Below are 20,262 nucleotides of genomic sequence, written 5' to 3'. Positions count from 1 at the left end.
CAACTGCAGTAAAGATAGCGGAGAGATCAACGTGGATACATCACTGTAAGATACAGCGTGTGTTGGCGGCCTCCACAGTGTAAGGGGAAGTCTGGCTACAAAGGGAGTCTATTTAATTAGCAATAGATTGTCTCAATGCCAGTGAAGCAGGGAGATCCTTGCACTATTAGGTGAGGTGGTTAACAACACTGTATCCTAGCAATCATGACTGAACTACAGCAGACCCCGGAGCGGCGTGCTCAGCGCCGCCACTGCCGGACTGTTGGTAGGGCAGCCGGTTGTGTTGTGATCTTAGTGTGTTTCGTGCTCCTCGGATTCCTGGCCTGGTGGTTGACCCAAGAATTGCAGCTCACTGTGGACCGAGCCAGAGAACAACGCAAGCAACGTCAGAAGAGGTTTATTCATAATGTGAATGAGACAGATGGACACCCTCATATATACCATACTAATATGTGGTACAGATATGTTCATTTATTGGCTATGGAATTACGTTACTAATTATTATGTTTGTTCGCAAATACCTATATCCTCAACACACCCAGCTCTGACGGCTAAACCGTACCCTGCTAGGGTGACAGAATGTCTTATCATACGGATGCATAATCAAACTGTATTTCGGGGGCAGCAGTTCTCAGCAAATCTGATAAGATGTAACACCACTTGCCTCAGTGCAACCACTTATATGATAGGGATTTTCAACAGAGGACGTACAAGCGTGCCCAAGTGCTGCTCCATTGACTAGACTGAAGGGAAACGCAAAATATCATCACGTTAATTGTCATCACAACGGCCATTCCCAATTTGCTTTTACGGGACAGGGAAATAAAAATGTAGGTAAAATTAAGAAACGTCTGTGTACCCAAACGTATGTTTTATCAAATAATTTAAGCCTAACCAAAACATAATATGTGGATGGTACTTATCTTCATCACATTGGACGGGTATGTAATTATACAGGCTCCTGTCCATGGGGAACGGATGAATCATGTGCTTATGTTAGTAAGTTTTGCTACCACCTGTAAATGGTACTCCGGTGTATGATGACATCTATTGGCTTTATGGTTCCAGACTGTACATGAGTCTCCCACCAAATTGGGGTGGTGTGTGTGCACCTACCCAGGTGACTGACCATACATATGTGGTAAGACCTCCACAGAGAAGAATGGCAGCACCAGACGGAGGAGATTGATATACCCAGATGTGTTACCACATAATCACATGTGGGGCTCGGATGTACTAAAGGACCAAAAAATTGTGGTCTGTAGGAGATAAATAGCACATTCATTGTTCCCCTGGATAGGAGTGGGAAAAAATTCATTAATGATGAAACTCTGAATTATTGATTGGTCTGTTCATGAATGTAACAAAAAAAATAGTAGCAGCTCAAAACACTGAAATAGATGCTTTACGTACCATGGTGATGCAAAATCGCATGTTTTAGACTTGCTTACTGGTTCACAGGGAGGAGTTTGTGTTCTGCTGAACACAACATGCTGTACTTTCATCCCAGACTCCATTCATTCAGTGGATATGCAGGACGCATTGGAGGAGCTGAATGAACTTCGTGATGCAATGCATAAAGACACCCTAGCCGTGAACCGGTGGAATCCCTGTCCTGGTTGACTTCAGGACCATGTTGGCAGTTACTATTGAAAATGGTGTCAAATACATTTGTACAGCGTAATCTGGCCTTCCAACAAACTATGCCAAAATATCAAGCATTGAAACAGTCAGACCTTAGTGAGAAAACTGTAATGACTGTACTGAGAATTATGATGATATTGAAAAGCTCACAACTCCAGTTCAAGCTTGAACTGTTGACGTGATGAGTTAACACACTCTTAGCCTATGAAGCTTTAGCTGAAAAAGTAATAAGACAAGTGGTGTAGTCGAATATACAGAAAAACGGTTCATTTATACCAGTCGGTAGGAAGTGATGTATGGTGGTGGTGTGGTGATAACAGAATCTTTGATAGACTGCCACGAAATGTGTCAGGGTTATTGTGCATTAATATCATTATTGTTACCCAGTACCCCTGAAGACGTTACGACATATGCAGCCTCTTATTCCTGAGGATTGGCAGAAAGGCATAGCCAGACATAGAGTAAAAAGAGATGGAAAGGAGTAGGAAGCCAACATATATTGACGCAATAGGAGTCCCCAGAGGAGTGCCTGACGAGTATAAACTGGTTGATCAAATAGCAGCTGGATTCAAATCTTCCATCTGTTGGTGGTGTTCAATTAATAAAAACGTGGACAGAATAAACTAAGTTAATAAACTAACTAACTAAGCTGGTGATGCCTGCTATACGTTTAACAGGTGATAAACAGGTGGGAAATGTTAAGGATTTTATATATATATATATATATATATATGTTATCACTGTTAAACATTTGTAGCTTTGTCTTCTTTCTCATGAGAAACGTGTTGTGCTGTTTTGCACTTCACCTGAGAACGTACGTGTTATTCAACCTTGTTTTAGCTTTGTCTTCTTTCTCATGAGAACGGAGATGTGCTGTTTGCACCTGTCTTAATGCAATCCTGAGAATTCAATTTTGTTTAGCACTCTGGGGTCATCTGAACTGGAATGAAGGACTGGATGTACTTATTGTTATAACATAACTTTGATTTTCGTAGCCGCTAACGACTGGGAGTAAAAGAAACTGAAGGTGAATTTTGACTGATTGTGATGCTTAGTGTTCCAGGCAGATGCAAACAGCTGATAACTGCAACAGACGAACGAGATGTGCTGACCTGAAGTGTTCTTCCTTACAGCTGCACTTGACGTATGCGTTTATGTTATGGGAAGAAACTTGTCTTGCGTCATTACCCCCACCTAGGACAAGTTTCTTGTTATGTGATGAGGCGTCTCTTAATAAAAAGAGCGAAAAGCAGGCCAGACTTTAGTGTAGCCTTGGTGTACAGCCGGGCCGCACTCCGCGCGAATATTTGACTTCTGTCTCACTGGTGTTTCTTGACTCTGTTTGTCGTTGTTAAAGGGTTTAAAATGTTTTGGAGGAGAAATACCCAACATGGTGCTTATTGGTTTATGTGCTGGCCTAACCTACTGGAGAATTGGCAAGATGGCTGCTACCAGAACCACGACCCCTCACCTGTCCATCACGATTAATGAGTTGGGCAAGGCGGTACAAACGTAGACTGCGTGAACCCTTGAACTCAGATGTAAGTTGGAAAACATGTCGCAGCAAACGTATGCCTTGCAAAGGAAGATGTTGGAGACCAGGGAATACTTATAAATTGGATTTGGTCAGTCAGAGGAGCTGTAAATGGTGTTTCTCTGCTTAACCCTAAACATGGCAGGCTTATCAGCCTCCGAAGATCAAAACACTCCGCTGTCTTCCTCCAGACAAATCTCTACAGCCTTGGTGAACTATTTGGCTGCCCCTCTTATCTTTCTGCCCTCCCCTACAGTCTGATGTTGTCAAGGCAACTCCAGACATTATGCAAACACTGATAGAAAATGATACAAACTTATCTGACTGATACAAACTTATCTCATCTGCACACATGACGCATGCGCCCCCTCCCCTCCACCCCTACCAATCCCCCTTGCCTCCCCCCTGCCACTCCCTCCAAGCTCACGGCTACACGGGATACTGCTGCAGCTACCCCACATTCACATTGCCTCAATTCGACTGACGGACTGTCTTAAAGTTTAGCGTACATAAACAATCAAATGTTTATGTATGGTTGTTTTAATTCTGATGTGTGTCATAATTCAACTAGTTCAACTAGTAATAACTGTGGATTAACTGCTGTATTTTTGTCTGAGGTGATTGGGTGTGAAGATAATTTTGTTGCACTTGTAAATTTGTTGCAATTGTTGTAATGACAATAAAATCTATCTATCTGTGTAATGGAGCTGCGATAGTACTGAAATTGTGTGTGAATTTGTGATAGAAATTACCTCCTTGTGATTACTGAGAACCGCCCACTCGCATACTACCACCACCTTATCTGGGTCCATCCAAATCCCCCCTCAGCTATTACAAACCCAAGGAAAGATATGGTGGATCTGTGGAACTCACAGTTTTCAGCTTTTACATACAGGTTGTTTTGCAACAAACTTTGCAACACAGAGCGAACATGTCAGGTGTGCGATTCCAGATCCGGAGACAAAATAAGAATGTCATCCATATAGACAAGCACATACTTATTCAAGTATTCACGCAGAATGTCATTGACCAGATTCTGGAATACTGTGATAGTGTTGGTGAGCCCAAAAGGCATCACTAGATATTCATAATGGCCCGTGGGGTATTAAACACAGTTTTCCACTCATCTCCCTGTTTGATTCTTACTTTAAATGATATGCATTGTGGAGGTACAGCTTCGTGAAAACTTTGGAGCCCTCCAATAATTCAAAAGTGGATGAAATGAGAGGTCTTAACAGTTATATCATTTAAGTCACGATAATCAGTTCAGGGATGGAGCAATTTGTCCTTGTTCTCAACAAAGAAAAACCCCGCCCCTGCGACAAGGGACATAATTAAGCCCGCAGCGATGTATGTAGTCATCCATGGTGGTGTGTTCAGGTGCTGACAGATAATACAGTTCTCAGCAGGGTGAACTCGCTCCAGGGTGGAGCTCAATGGCGCAGTTGTATTAATGGTGTGGTGGCTAAGATTTAGCCTTAGACTTGCTAAATACCTGACCTAAGTCATGATAGTAAGATGGAACCCCCTCAAGATCTGGGTTTGTGCCAGGGAACAGTAGATCTGCATTTAATAAACAGTTCTTAGAGCAAGTGGGACCCCAGGAGCTGGTTTGCCCTTCTGTCCATTTAACGTTTTGGCTATGCTGTTGTAGCCAGGGGTGCCCCAAAATCACTAGGTGAGTCATATTATTAAACACGAAAAAACTGATTGATCCAGAATGGTTTTCAGCGATGATCGAACAAACTGACTGAGTGCAGTGAGTGATTTGTCCCAATTTGTGACCATCCGCAGCATTTACCACCGGGGGTGTGAGAGACAAAATAATCTAAAGCGAAGGGACCTGGGTGAGAGAAGACAACATTAGATTAGCATCTGAACCAGAATCAATAAATGCTGGGACGGAAACTGAAGAATGATCAGATATTAATCTTGTGGGAATTTAATTCTGAGACGCAGAGGAAGAAATGGAATTAAGACTCACCCGCAAAGTGGTTTTGGATTGTGCCGAGGCACCCTGGAAAAATATAAACCATCCTCCCGACAGCGGCATCATTCCTCCTGGGAAAGACGAGTACAGCCCAGCTGCATGGGTTCCTCAGTGCTGCTGTGAGGCGAGATGACCTTGGTGTGATGGGTCACTGCCTGGCAAAATGGTGGTGTGGATGAACGTTAAGGAAGGAAGCGAGCATCTCTGCGGGATTAATCTAATGCGTTGATCGGTCCAGATTGCAAGTGCGATGAGCTTGTCAAGGCCCTCTGGAAGGTTGACAGTAATGAGATGATCCTGGAAGTCGCTCACCAGCCCCTGGAAGAACACATCAAGGAGAACAGCTGGATTTCATTCACTGTTGGCTGCCAGAATGCAGAAGTCAATGGCGCAGTCGACAACGCGATGATTGCCCCGATTTAGCCTCAGAAGTGAGCGCGCCACCTCGTGCCATGGGGATGTGTGCTGAAACACCCGCTGGAGAGCCGCTGTGAAGAATTGGAAGGAGGAGCAGGAGAAGGACTGGTGCACTCTGCAGTAGCCCACGCTGCAGCCCAGCCGGTCAGGTCAGTGATCATGAATGCTATCTTTGCCTTTTCAGATGGAAACATTGATGACATAAGTTCATAATGTAACTCACACTGAGTAATGAAGAGCTTGACATCACCATATTCTCCGGAAAAATGTTCAGGGTGTGATAGCTGATTACAGACAATGAGTACGGAAGCCGGTGAGGCGGCAACCAGAACTGGTGTTTGTGGTAGCCGGGCCCAGTCTTGCATGAAAGTTTTGCTTAAGAAAACTGTCATCTTTTAACATTGGCACATTTTAACATCATGACACTGTTTTATCAATCTTTTATTGAATCTGGTTTATCCTATTCATTAGTGCCATGGTATGGTGCCTTGTCAGTAAAAGAGAGGAACAAATTGATGCAGATTGTGAAGTGGTCAGGGAAGTCGATTGGGGAACCGCAGCCTAGTCCTGAGTCCCTGTACATCAGGCAGCTACAGAGGATCACTAAATCGATTATAAATGACCATTCACACCCTCTTCATGGGGAATTCCGGCTTCTCCCCTCTGGTCGGAGGTTTGCAGTTCCAAAATGTAGAACAAAGTACTACAGGAACAGCTTCATTCCAGCTGATATTATTCAGATGAATAAATCATCATAGCAAAATTTGCACCATTTTAGGTGGTGGCCAAGCTGTGGTCAAAGGTTGCTCTGAGCACCTTTATGTATGTAAAGGTACTGGTGGTTGGCTCTCACTGCGGTATTGTATCACTTCCTGTTCCGGAGCACAGCGGTGTTTTTCTGTATCTGTTAGCTGTTTAATCTGCGCAGTTAGATTGATCTAGTTATCTAGATTACGATTTGTTTCCCAGTGTAATCTTTACGTGCCTTAACTAAAGCACTCCTTCTGCTGAATCACCTCTAAATTATTTACACATTATTCACTTTGCGTGTTTTTAGGAATCCGCTAGCTTAGCGTAGCTACTAGCTCTTAGCCGATTTAGCATGGCGGCTTCTCCTGTCTCTCCCGCACTTTTCTGCTCTGGGTGTGAAATGTTTAGTTATTCCTCGGCCTCCTTTAGCAGTAACGGTACTTGTAATAAGTGTAGCTTATTCGTAGCTTTGGAGGCCAGGCTGGGCAAATTGGAGACTCGGCTCCGCACCGTGGAAAATTCTACAGCTAGCCAGGCCCCTGTAGTCGGTGCGGACCAAGGTAGCTTAGCCGCCATTAGTTACCCCCTGGCAGATCCCGAGCAGCCGGGAAAGCAGGCTGACTGGGTGACTGTGAGGAGGAAGCGTAGCCCTAAACAGAAGCCCCGTGTACACCGCCAACCCGTTCACATCTCTAACCGTTTTTCCCCAGTCGACGACACACCCGCCGAGGATCAAACTCTGGTTATTGGCGACTCTGTTTTGCGAAATGTGAAGTTAGCGAAACCAGCAACCATAGTCAATTGTCTTCCGGGGGCCAGAGCAGGCGACATTGAAGGAAATTTGAAACTGCTGGCTAAGGCTAAGCGTAAATTTGGTAAGATTGTAATTCACGTCGGCAGTAATGACACCCGGTTACGCCAATCGGAGGTCACTAAAATTAACATTAAATCGGTGTGTAACTTTGCAAAAACAATGTCGGACTCTGTAGTTTTCTCTGGGCCCCTCCCCAATCAGACCGGGAGTGACATGTTTAGCCGCATGTTCTCCTTGAATTACTGGCTGTCTGAGTGATGTCCAAAAAATGAGGTGGGCTTCATAGATAATTGGCAAAGCTTCTGGGGAAAACCTGGTCTTGTTAGGAGAGACGGCATCCATCCCACTTTGGATGGAGCAGCTCTCATTTCTAGAAATCTGGCCAATTTTCTTAAATCCTCCAAACCGTGACTATCCAGGGTTGGGACCAGGAAGCAGAGTTGTAGTCTTACACACCTCTCTGCAGCTTCTCTCCCCCTGCCATCCCCTCATTACCCCATCCCCGTAGAGACGGTGCCTGCTCCCAGACTACCAATAACCAGCAAAAATCTATTTAAGCATAAAAATTCAAAAAGAAAAAAATAATATAGCACCTTCAACTGCACCACAGACTAAAACAGTTAAATGTGGTCTATTAAACATTAGGTCTCTCTCTTCTAAGTCCCTGTTGGTAAATGATATAATAATTGATCAACATATTGATTTATTCTGCCTTACAGAAACCTGGTTACAGCAGGATGAATATGTTAGTTTAAATGAGTCAACACCCCTGAGTCACACTAACTGTCAGAATGCTCGTAGCACGGGCCGGGGCGGAGGATTAGCAGCAATCTTCCATTCCAGCTTATTAATTAATCAAAAACCCAGACAGAGCTTTAATTCATTTGAAAGCTTGACTCTTAGTCTTGTCCATCCAAATTGGAAGTCCCAAAAACCAGTTTTATTTGTTATTATCTATCGTCCACCTGGTCGTTACTGTGAGTTTCTCTATGAATTTTCAGACCTTTTGTCTGACTTAGTGCTTAGCTCAGATAAGATAATTATAGTGGGTGATTTTAACATCCACACAGATGCTGAGAATGACAGCCTCAACACTGCATTTAATCTATTATTAGACTCTATTGGCTTTGCTCAAAAAGTAAATGAGTCCACCCACCACTTTAATCATATCTTAGATCTTGTTCTGACTTATGGTATGGAAATAGAAGACTTAACAGTATTCCCTGAAAACTCCCTTCTGTCTGATCATTTCTTAATAACATTTACATTTACTCTGATGGACTACCCAGCAGTGGGGAATAAGTTTCATTACACTAGAAGTCTTTCAGAAAGCGCTGTAACTAGGTTTAAGGATATGATTCCTTCTTTATGTTCTCTAATGCCATATACCAACACAGTGCAGAGTAGCTACCTAAACTCTGTAAGTGAGATAGAGTATCTCGTCAATAGTTTTACATCCTCATTGAAGACAACTTTTGATGCTGTAGCTCCTCTAAAAAAGAGAGCTTTAAATCAGAAGTGCCTGACTCCGTGGTATAACTCACAAACTCGTAGCTTAAAGCAGATAACCCGTAAGTTGGAGAGGAAATGGCGTCTCACTAATTTAGAAGATCTTCACTTAGCCTGGAAAAAGAGTCTGTTGCTCTATAAAAAAGCCCTCCGGGGCCCAGAGAAAACTACAGAGTCCGACATTGTTTTTGCAAAGTTACACACCGATTTAATGTTAATTTTAGTGACCTCCGATTGGCGTAACCGGGTGTCATTACTGCCGACGTGAATTACAATCTTACCAAATTTACGCTTAGCCTTAGCCAGCAGTTTCAAATTTCCTTCAATGTCGCCTGCTCTGGCCCCCGGAAGACAATTGACTATGGTTGCTGGTGTCGCTAACTTCACATTTCGCAAAACAGAGTCGCCAATAACCAGAGTTTGATCCTCGGCGGGTGTGTCGTCGAGTGGGGAAAAACGGTTAGAGATGTGAACGGGTTGGCGGTGTACATGGGGCTTCTGTTTAGGGCTACTAACGGCGGCTAAGCTACCTTGGTCCACACCGACTACAGGGGCCTGGCTAGCTGTAGAATTTTCCACGGTGCGGAGCCGAGTCTCCAATTCGCCCAGCCTGGCCTCCAAAGCTACGAATAAGCTACACTTATTACAAGTACCATTACTGCTAAAGGAGGCCGAGGAATAACTAAACATTTCACACCCAGAGCAGAAAAGTGCGGGAGAGACAGGAGAAGCCGCCATGCTAAATCGGCTAAGAGCTAGTAGCTACGCTAAGCTAGCGGATTCCTAAAAACACGCAAAGTGAATAATGTGTAAATAATTTAGAGGTGATTCAGCAGAAGGAATGCTTAATAAGAACAACCCCAGGTTTCTTTTCAGCACTGTAGCCAGGCTGACAGAGTCAGAGCTCTATTGAGCTGAGTATTCCATTAACTTTAACTAGTAATGACTTCATGACTTTCTTTGCTAACAAAATTTTAACTATTAGAGAAAAAATTACTCATAACCATCCCAAAGACGTATCGTTATCTTTGGCTGCTTTCAGTGATGCCGGTATTTGGTTAGACTCTTTCTCTCCGATTGTTCTGTCCGAGTTATTTTCATTAGTTACTTCATCCAAACCATCAACATGTTTATTAGACCCCATTCCTACCAGGCTGCTCAAGGAAGCCCTACCATTATTTAATGCTTCGATCTTAAATATGATCAATCTATCTTTGTTAGTTGGCTATGTACCACAGGCTTTTAAGGTGGCAGTAATTAAACCATTACTTAAAAAGCCATCACTTGACCCAGCTATCTTAGCTAATTATAGGCCAATCTCCAACCTTCCTTTTCTCTCAAAAATTCTTGAAAGGGTAACTGTAAAACAGCTAACTGATCATCTGCAGAGGAATGGTCTATTTGAAGAGTTTCAGTCAGGTTTTAGAATTCATCATAGTACAGAAACAGCATTAGTGAAGGTTACAAATGATCTTCTTATGGCCTCGGACAGTGGACTCATCTCTGTGCTTGTTCTGTTAGACCTCAGTGCTGCTTTTGATACTGTTGACCATAAAATTTTATTACAGAGATTAGAGCATGCCATAGGTATTAAAGGCACTGCGCTGCGGTGGTTTGAATCATATTTGTCTAATAGATTACAATTTGTTCATGTAAATGGGGAATCTTCTTCACAGACTAAAGTTAATTATGGAGTTCCACAAGGTTCTGTGCTAGGACCAATTTTATTCACTTTATACATGCTTCCCTTAGGCAGTATTAGACAGTATTGCTTAAATTTTCATTGTTACGCAGATGATACCCAGCTTTATCTATCCATGAAGCCAGAGGACACACACCAATTAGCTAAACTGCAGGATTGTCTTACAGACATAAAGACATGGATGACCTCTAATTTCCTGCTTTTAAACTCAGATAAAACTGAAGTTATTGTACTTGGCCCCACAAATCTTAGAAACATGGTGTCTAACCAGATCCTTACTCTGGATGGCATTACCCTGACCTCTAGTAATACTGTGAGAAATCTTGGAGTCATTTTTGATCAGGATATGTCATTCAAAGCGCATATTAAACAAATATGTAGGACTGCTTTTTTGCATTTACGCAATATCTCTAAAATCAGAAAGGTCTTGTCTCAGAGTGATGCTGAAAAACTAATTCATGCATTTATTTCCTCTAGGCTGGACTATTGTAATTCATTATTATCAGGTTGTCCTAAAAGTTCCCTAAAAAGCCTTCAGTTAATTCAAAATGCTGCAGCTACCAGTACTGACGGGGACTAGAAGGAGAGAGCATATCTCACCCATATTGGCCTCTCTTCATTGGCTCCTGTTAATTCTAGAATAGAATTTAAAATCTTCTTCTACTATAAGGTTTGAATATCAGGTCCATCTTATCTTAGGGACCTCGTAGTACCATATCACCCCAATAGAGCGCTTCGCTCTCAGACTGCAGGCTTACTTGTAGTTCCTAGGGTTTGTAAGAGTAGAATGGGAGCAGAGCCTTCAGCTTCAGGCTCCTCTCCTGTGGAACAGCTCCCAATTCAGATCAAGGGGAGACAGACACCCTCTCTACTTTTAAGATTAGGCTTAAAACTTTCCTTTTTGCTAAGCTTCTAGTTAGGGCTGGATCAGGTGACCCTGAACCATCCCGTGTATGCTGCTATAGACGTAGCCTGCTTGGGGGGTTCCCATGATGCACTGTTTCTTTCTCTTTTTGCTCTGTATGCACCACTCTGCATTTAATCATTAGTGATTGATCTCTGCTCCCCTCCACAGCATGTCTTTTTCCTGGTTCTCGTCCTCAGCCCCAACCAGTCCCAGCAGAAGACTGCCCTCCCTGAGCCTGGTTCTGCTGGAGGTTTTCTTCCTGTTAAAAGGGAGGTTTTTCCTTCCCACTGTAGCCAAGTGCTTGCTCACAGGGGGTCGTTTTGACCGTTGGGGTTTTACATAATTATTGTATGGCCTTGCCTTACAATATAAAGCGCCTTGGGGCAACTGTTTGTTGTGATTTGGCGCTATATAAAAAAATTGATTGGATGATTGATATTCTAATGTAGATATAAAATGTAAATGTAAAATGGAATATGAAATTGTTCTATTCTGTTTAGTTATGTTATTTTCTGATTTCTATCTTATTGAGTGTATTTAACTGTGGATAGTAACGGTGTACAGGGTGGGGCGTTTATAAGCTTTTGCTTCAGCCCATGCCCTTTCGGCCGCACCCAATTTGGAGAACTGAGTTATTGTTGTATTTTTCTTTTGTTTGTTTTTTTTAATTATGTTAGTAAGAGTTTATGTTGGTATTTTGTTTGTTTATGTGCGTGCTGAATAAACTCATTCATTCATTCATTATGGGGGGGGGGGGGGGGGGGTCTGGGGAAAACTCATTTCAAACTGTCAAGTAAAAATTCTTTGTCTTCTGTAGTATTTTGATCGGTTCTAATCCGGTAAATGCGCCAAAAGGGTGCTGTGTTGCTGGCTGTACAGTCAATAAAATACAAAATTAGGGCCTAAAGCAACTGACAACGTTGTTCTGTTGTGCACAAAGTAACACTGTCGCCAGTTTTGAAAACGCATGCGCACTGAGAAACTCAAAACTGGCTTATTCACATTTAATTTGTAAAATGCTCTCAGTCTTAAAACAAACTAGGGCTGAAACTAATGATTATTTTAGTAAACAATTATTTTTTTCGATTAATCATTTTTTTTGTTTGTTTGTTTTTTTTACTTACATAAGTTTTGCTATTGTTTCCATTGTCATTATTTCTTTAAGTGAGTTATTATTAAAAGGCCTTTATCACGCAACATCATCGTTTGAGCTTGTAACAAAGTTATGATGTTATATTCTCGTCAAAAACATACCTGGAGTAGTGTTTTGTTTTATTTTGCACATACATACATCACCGACACACCACAGAGATTTCTATCAGGTTTCACCCGATTATGAGCATTTTTAGATGCCTACAGCAACTATCTCAACCACTGACAACATATTACAGCAAGAGTCCACAAAATATTTTAAAGGCCTGACTAAAGTGTAATATGTGATCTTTAATAAGATATTTTCATGAAAAAAGACACAAATGTGCAGTTTACTGAATTTTATTTTTTTCTTGTGTAAAAACACAGCTTAGATGTGGTTTTACCGAAACAAATTGTCATTAATTTTTTTTTTCTACTTTGTGGTTTGTTACCTTTTATATGTCCCCTTGTGTACAGCACTTTGTTTCAGCTGCAGCTGTTTTTTTTAAAGTGCTTTAAAAATAAAGTTGATTTGATTTGATTTGATTTAAACTTAAATAAAACAGGGATGAAGTGGAGGTATACACACGCGCGCGCACACAAAACAAATCCACTGCGCTGTAAGAGTTACTAGTTGTTCACAGGAAACAGTTATTTATTTCTATATTTATGTTCATTGTTAGTTGATTTTATCTTTTCTGTTGTATTTTGTTTTATCAGGGTCTTTTTGTATGTTTCTCTAAAATTGTATTGTAGCATTATTAGTTATTATTACTATTGTTGTTGTTGCTATTATTATTATTATTATTATTATTAATATATAAATAAAAATAAATAAAAAATATTACAATTCGTAATACATTTGTCTCTTTTACGACAACAAACGCTGAGCCATTAATTATTATGCCAACAGCTTAATGCTAACTTTACCATTGAAAACACTATAGACATGCTAACGCGTTAGCATCGGTCCCGTTTTTAAGTTATGAAATACGTCTATTAACTGTTTCGACCATAACAGGTCGGTTTAACATAAAAAAAGGTAAATATTACTCACAGATATATGCTCTGTAGGGTTTTAGCAAAATTAAGATTAAGTGAAATAAATCAGCGAACCATTGCAGCAGTGAGTTGGATCAATGTTTCATTGGTTCAAAGCAAAGCCACGCCCTGGTCTACTTGGGGAAGGTCTGCCAATGTTCCCATGAAGACAGGGAGGAGAAGGACCGTGGCTCATGGCAAGCAGTAAAAAGAGCGGAGAGGAGTGAAAATTCATACAGTCCCTTCCTCCAAGGTGCGGCACCATCCTCGCTGACATTGCTGCTGCTTTGATAAGCGCAGAATGGGATGTTGTTTTGACAGTGAGAGTATCATATTTCAGCCACAAAACACGCATGACACCACATGCACGCGGGTATGTGAGGTTAAATTTTCTAAATGATGGAAATCCATCGTGTTGACGGATACCTACCTTATTGTATTCGAGGGCACGGTGATTGAGTTGCTTTGAAATCCAACCATTCAAGTCGCGTGTAACAAATCAACTCTCTTCGGTTTCATTTATGGTAATGGTGGCCTCCATTATTGCAAAACACTACGTAATTCTTTGGTTTTCAACCAATTTGTGTCAAAGTAAAGCATTAAAATAGTTTTTTAACTTAGCAATTGAGAATTTCTGACGGAAATGATGGAAACTGAATTTCGATTTTGATGGATTTCTGTCATTTGATGGACAACTAGCACCCACGGGATGTGGATCCACAGGTTTAGTACTGGCTCCAGTACCCCTGATCTGTTGTAGTGGATCCATGTTGTGCCAAACTACTTTCCTTTGGCCATCTTTGTTGTCAGAAGTACAATAGTTCCACACAACATGGATCTTTTTAACATATCATTTTCGTAAAAATACAGTAAACGGCTGAGGTATAAAAACAAAACACCCCTTGTCTGGGGAACAATATGGAGGAAAGGATCCAGTTCGTTGGGGATGGCGGATCACCTTCGCCTCCAGCTCAGGTGATGAAGGTGATCCTTTCACATTGCTCCCCAGACTCAGGGTGTTTTTTCATTGTATTTTGTGTTCTGTGAATGGAATTCTGTGAACTGGAGCACAAATCACTACAAAGGAGACGGGTTCATTTTACAGTGGTATTTCTCTGAATCAGAATTGTTGCCTGTTCTGAAAATGATTGCCATTAATAAACATAGTCATTTAGTTAGTCACTACTGTCACTTTTTTCTTCATTTTGTGTTCAAGTTTTTTTATGATGCTTGATTAATGTGGGGACTACTATATTCTTGTGGTGTTTCAAATGATATGCGTGTGATTTTTGGGTAGAATTTAAATTTTCTTGGATTTTCGTTTGTTATTTCTCTGGGAATTTGAGAGTGCAGCATTTTAGAGTTTCATCCACATGCTGCACATCCAGACCTACGTGTTTTGGGTCTGAAAATGTTGTCAAGTATGATATTTTACATGTATGAATTTTTACGAGAGAGAGAGAGAGAGAGAGGGGGAGAGGAGAGGGAGCAGAGAGAGAGAGAGAGAGAGAGAGAAAACATGCGCGCACAAACTCTGCTCGTGCCAGTGCGCCAGTGATTGGAGGAGGACTGCGACTCTCCCTCCTCTGATTGGTCCATTGCGTGTTCTTCGTTTGCGGGCGTCCGTCCAATAACAGCAGCTCAAAGTTGTGTTGCGGAAGAAGGATGTGATTGAGATGGCTGGTCTTAGATAGCGTCGTGGAGGAGAATATCTTCACCATGTTTGTTTGTGGCTGTCCTGCGGGGAGCAGAGAACGGCTCTTTGTCCTTGTAGTTGTCCTGGGACGGTTTTTGGGATGTGTGCGCTCTGCTGGACAGAGCCAGGACAGCGAGCTGACGTTTGTGCTGCCTGCCGGCAGAGCTGAGTGCTTCTTTCAAACAGCGCTGCAGAATGGCACGATGGAGGTCGAATATCAGGTAACGACACATTTAAAAACCTGTTGTGTCATTATAGCTTCATGGCCTGAGACGGACAGAAGCTCTTATATGTCGTGGTCGGTAAAGCCAACAGTGTTTGAGTCCTCCTGTCTGGTGCTGTTTGGATTGTTTTCTGGGTCCAAGTGAATTCATCTCAATTTTTTGGAATAGGCCACGCCCATTTCCTCCTTGGAAAATGTTTCAGTTTTGCTGAACACACCTGAACTAGTTATTTGAGTACCCCCCCCCCGCCCCCCATTCAGAGATCCCACTGCTGTTAAAATGTATTTTGATCCCTGAACAGAAATAGTTACTTCAAAAACGTAATTGTGTTTACCCCCATCCCCCAAACAGACACACACAAAATAGGTGGAACTATTGGAGTCAAACCTTGTCTCTGCTTCTCCATGAAACTCATCCTTGTAAAAGTGTGCATTTGATTATGTGCATAAATGACCAGCAACTTCATGAGAGAGTTTCGGCCAGTAAATATGTTCTGGCACGACTTTGATCCGCACACTTGCGTGCAACGCACTCTGCTGTGCAGGAGAGTAAACTCTTCACAAACCGTTGTAAACTGTGCGCAGCTTCGTGCAAGTGTGCAAAGATTGTCACGACAAAGTGTGCGAGAGTGTGGAGCCAAAATGCGTGCAAGTGTCAGGGCACCTTACAATCTGTGATTGGTCCGTTGGCCCCTCAGTGCTGAGCACAGTGGGCCTCTTGCAGTTTCAGTGAGCCAGTTGCCACGCGATTCATAAGCCTTTCTTTATAATGTTTAATGGTGTATCACTAAACCCCATTGTATGCATGTTAAATGTGAATTAGGGATGCGCTAATACATATTTTTTTCACTTCTGATCCCAATACCTGAATTTGGATATCTGCTGATACCAATACAGTCTGACACCAGAGGTCTATTTGCTTTAATATCATTATTATTATTATTATCATTGTTGATTTTATGAGGATATTTTGTATTCCCAGTTATACAGCTTCATGATGAAGTGAATAGAGGAGGATTTAAAAAGAAGACCTGAAAGTTGAGCTACAGTTTGTCAGAAGGTACATCTAAGATGGAAGCTTAGATTTATGTTTTGGTGAAAGAATTAAGTAGTTTTATTTATAGACTTCTATAGATTTATTTTTGTAGACTTAAAAGAGAGAGTGCTGTCCCTTTCTGTTTGTCTCAGTCTCTTTCCTCCTCAATTTCACTGTAGCTTTATTGACATGGGAAACATATTTACATTGTCAAAGCAAGTGTTACATTAATATAATATATCTACAGTAGTGTTTAATTTAATTTAATTAGCTTATAATGCGCCAAATCACAGCAAAAGCCGTCTCAAGGCGCCTTACATAAAACAAGTCAACATAAAATTGAATAAATAATTAAAAATGAATAAAACATTCAAATACATAAATAAAAACAGAAGTAAAAGAATAAAAAAAATAAAAACTATCCATCAAATCAATTTTATTTATATAGCGCCAAATCACAACAAACAGTTGCCCCAAGGGGCTTTATATTGTAAGGCAAAGCCATACAATAATTACGGAAAAACCCCAACGGTCAAAATGACCCCCTGTGAGCAATCACTTCGCGACAGTGGGAAGGATAAACTCCCTTTTAACAGGAAGAAACCTCCAGCAGAACCAGGCTCAGGGAGGGGCAGTCTTCTGCTGGGACTGGTTGGGCCTGAGGGAGAGAACCAGGAAAAAGACATGCTGTGGAGGGGAGCAGAGATCAATCACTAATGAGTAAATGCAGAGTGGTGCATACAGAGCAAAAGAGAAAGAAACACTCAGTGCATCATGGGAACCCCCCAGCAGTCTAAGTCTATAGCAGCATAAATAAGGGATGGTTTAGGGTCACCTGATCCAGCCCTAACTATAAGCTTTAGCAAAAAGGAAAGTTTTGTGTCTGTCTCCCTGATCCGAATTGGGAGCTGGTTCCAGAGGAGAGGAGCCTGAAAAAAAACCTGGTCTTGTTAGGAGAGACGGCATCCATCCCACTTTGGATGGAGCAGCTCTCATTTCTAGAAATCTGGCCAATTTTCTTAAATCCTCCAAACCGTGACTATCCAGGGTTGGGACCAGGAAGCAGAGTTGTAGTCTTACACACCTCTCTGCAGCTTCTCTCCCCCTGCCATCCCCTCATTACCCCATCCCCGTAGAGACGGTGCCTGCTCCCAGACCACCAATAACCAGCAAAAATCTATTTAAGCAAAAAAATTCAAAAAGAAAAAATAATATAGCACCTTCAACTGCACCACAGACTAAAACAGTTAAATGTGGTCTATTAAACATTAGGTCTCTCTCTTCTAAGTCCCTGTTAGTAAATGATATAATAATTGATCAACATATTGATTTATTCTGCCTTACAGAAACCTGGTTACAGCAGGATGAATATGTTAGTTTAAATGAGTCAACACCCCCGAGTCACACTAACTGCCAGAATGCTCATAGCACGGGCCGAGGCGGAGGATTAGCAGCAATCTTCCATTCCAGTTTATTAATTAATCAAAAACCCAGACAGAGCTTTAATTCATTTGAAAGCTTGACTCTTAGTCTTGTCCATCCAAATTGGAAGTCCCAAAAACCAGTTTTATTTGTTATTATCTATCGTCCACCTGGTCGTTACTGTGAGTTTCTCTGTGAATTTTCAGACCTTTTGTCTGACTTAGTGCTTAACTCAGATAAGATAATTATAGTGGGCGATTTTAACATCCACACAGATGCTGAGAATGACAGCCTCAACACTGCATTTAATCTATTATTAGACTCAATTGGCTTTGCTCAAAATGTAAATGAGTCCACCCACCACTTTAATCATATCTTAGATCTTGTTCTGACTTATGGTATGGAAATTGAAGACTTAACAGTATTCCCTGAAAACTCCCTTCTGTCTGATCATTTCTTAATAACATTTACATTTACTCTGATGGACTACCCAGCAGTGGGGAATAAGTTTCATTACACTAGACGTCTTTCAGAAAGCACTGTAACTAGGTTTAAGGACATGATTCCTTCTTTATGTTCTCTAATGCCATATACCAACACAGTGCAGAGTAGCTACCTAAACTCTGTAAGTGAGATAGAGTATCTCATCAATAGTTTTACATCCTCATTGAAGACAACTTTGGATGCTGTAGCTCCTCTGAAAAAGAGCTTTAAATCACAAGTGCCTGACTCTGTGGTATAACTCACAAACTCGCAGCTTAAAGCAGATAACCCGTAAGTTGGAGAGGAAATGGCGTCTCACTAATTTAGAAGCTCTTCACTTAGCCTGGAAAAAGAGTCTGTTGCTCTATAAAAAAGCCCTCCGTAAAGCTAGGACATCTTACTACTCATCACTAATTGAAGAAAATAAGAACAACCCCAGGTTTCTTTTCAGCACTGTAGCCAGGCTGACAAAGAGTCAGAGCTCTAGAATTTAGAATTCATCATAGTACAGAAACAGCATTAGTGAAGGTTACAAATGATCTTCTTATGGCCTCAGACAGTGGACTCATCTCTGTGCTTGTTCTGTTAGACCTCAGTGCTGCTTTTGATACTATTGACCATAAAATTTTATTACAGAGATTAGAGCATGCCATAGGTATTAAAGGCACTGCGCTGCGGTGGTTTGAATCATATTTATCTAATAGATTACAATTTGTTCATGTAAATGAAGAATCTTCTTCACAGACTAAGGTTAATTATGGAGTTCCACAAGGTTCTGTGCTAGGACCAATTTTATTCACTTTATACATGCTTCCCTTAGGCAGTATTATTCTACTCTTACAAACCCTAGGAACTACAAGTAAGCTTGCAGTCTGAGAACGAAGCGCTCTATTGGGGTGATATGGTACTATGAGGTCCCTAAGATAAGATGGGACCTGATTATTCAAAACCTTATAAGTAAGAAGAAGAATTTTAAATTCTATTCTAGAATTAACAGGAAGCCAATGAAGAGAGGCCAATATGGGTGAGATATGCTCTCTCCTTCTAGTCCCTGTTAGTGCAGCATTTTGAATTAACTGAAGGCTTTTCAGGGAACTTTTAGGACAACCTGATAATAATGAATTACAATAGTCCAGCCTAGAGGAAATAAATGCATGAATTAGTTTTTCAGCATCACTCTGAGACAAGACCTTTCTAATTTTAGAGATATTGCGCAAATGCAAAAAAGCAGACCTCCATATTTGTTTAATACGAGGGCTGTCCGTAAAGTATAGGTCCTTTTTATTTTTTTCAAAAACTATATGGATTTCATTCATATGTTTTTACGTCAGACATGCTTGAACCCTCGTGCGCATGCGTGAGTTTTTCCACGCCTGTCGGTGACGTCATTCGCCTGTGAGCACTCCTTGTGGGAGTGGTCGTCCAGCCCCTCGTCGGAATTCCTTTGTCTGAGAAGTTGCTGAGAGACTGGCGCTTTGTTTGATCAAAATTTTTTCTAAACCTGTGAGACACATCGAAGTGGACATGGTTCGAAAAATTAAGCTGGTCTTCAGTGAAAATTTTAACAGCTGATGAGAGATTTTGAGGTGATTCTGTCGCTTTAAGGACTTCCCACAGAGCGGGACGTCTTGCAGCGCTCTCAGGCGGCGTCTTCAGCCTGTTTCGAGCTTAAAACCTCCACATTTCAGGCTCTGTTGATCCAGGACGTCGTGAGAGAACAGAGAAGTTTCAGAAGAAGTCGGTTTCAGCATTTTATCCGGATATTCCACTGTTAAAGGAGATTTTTTTAATGAAAGACGTGCGGGTGGATTGCAGCGTTGGCTCGCAGCCGCCGCGACGCTCCGCCACAGGAAAAACACCTCTGTTGGAAGACTTGAGGAAAAGTTGGAACATCTCCAGCTGATAAACAATTTCTCATATACTCACTCCACTGAAAGCCATCAAAAGCCGCCTGGATTTT

At 41.5% G+C, this 20,262-nt stretch overlaps 1 protein-coding gene across 1 annotated transcript in view; it reads left to right on the top strand.

Moving 5' to 3' along the window:
- Positions 1-15,088: 15,088 nt before the first annotated feature.
- tmed1b (transmembrane p24 trafficking protein 1b) overlaps positions 15,089-20,262 on the top strand; it is a 43,177-nt gene continuing 38,003 nt past the window's right edge. Inside the window, exon 1 of the mRNA XM_034188887.1 lies at positions 15,089-15,359. Within this exon, the coding sequence (XP_034044778.1) occupies positions 15,162-15,359 (198 nt within the window). The 5' untranslated portion in view covers positions 15,089-15,161. The remainder of the gene's footprint in view (positions 15,360-20,262) is intronic.

This window comes from Thalassophryne amazonica, chromosome 15 (genome assembly GCF_902500255.1).
Source record: "Thalassophryne amazonica chromosome 15, fThaAma1.1, whole genome shotgun sequence".
In the NCBI taxonomy this organism is placed as follows: domain Eukaryota; kingdom Metazoa; phylum Chordata; class Actinopteri; order Batrachoidiformes; family Batrachoididae; genus Thalassophryne; species Thalassophryne amazonica.
This window is presented reverse-complemented; position numbering and strand designations above follow the sequence as displayed.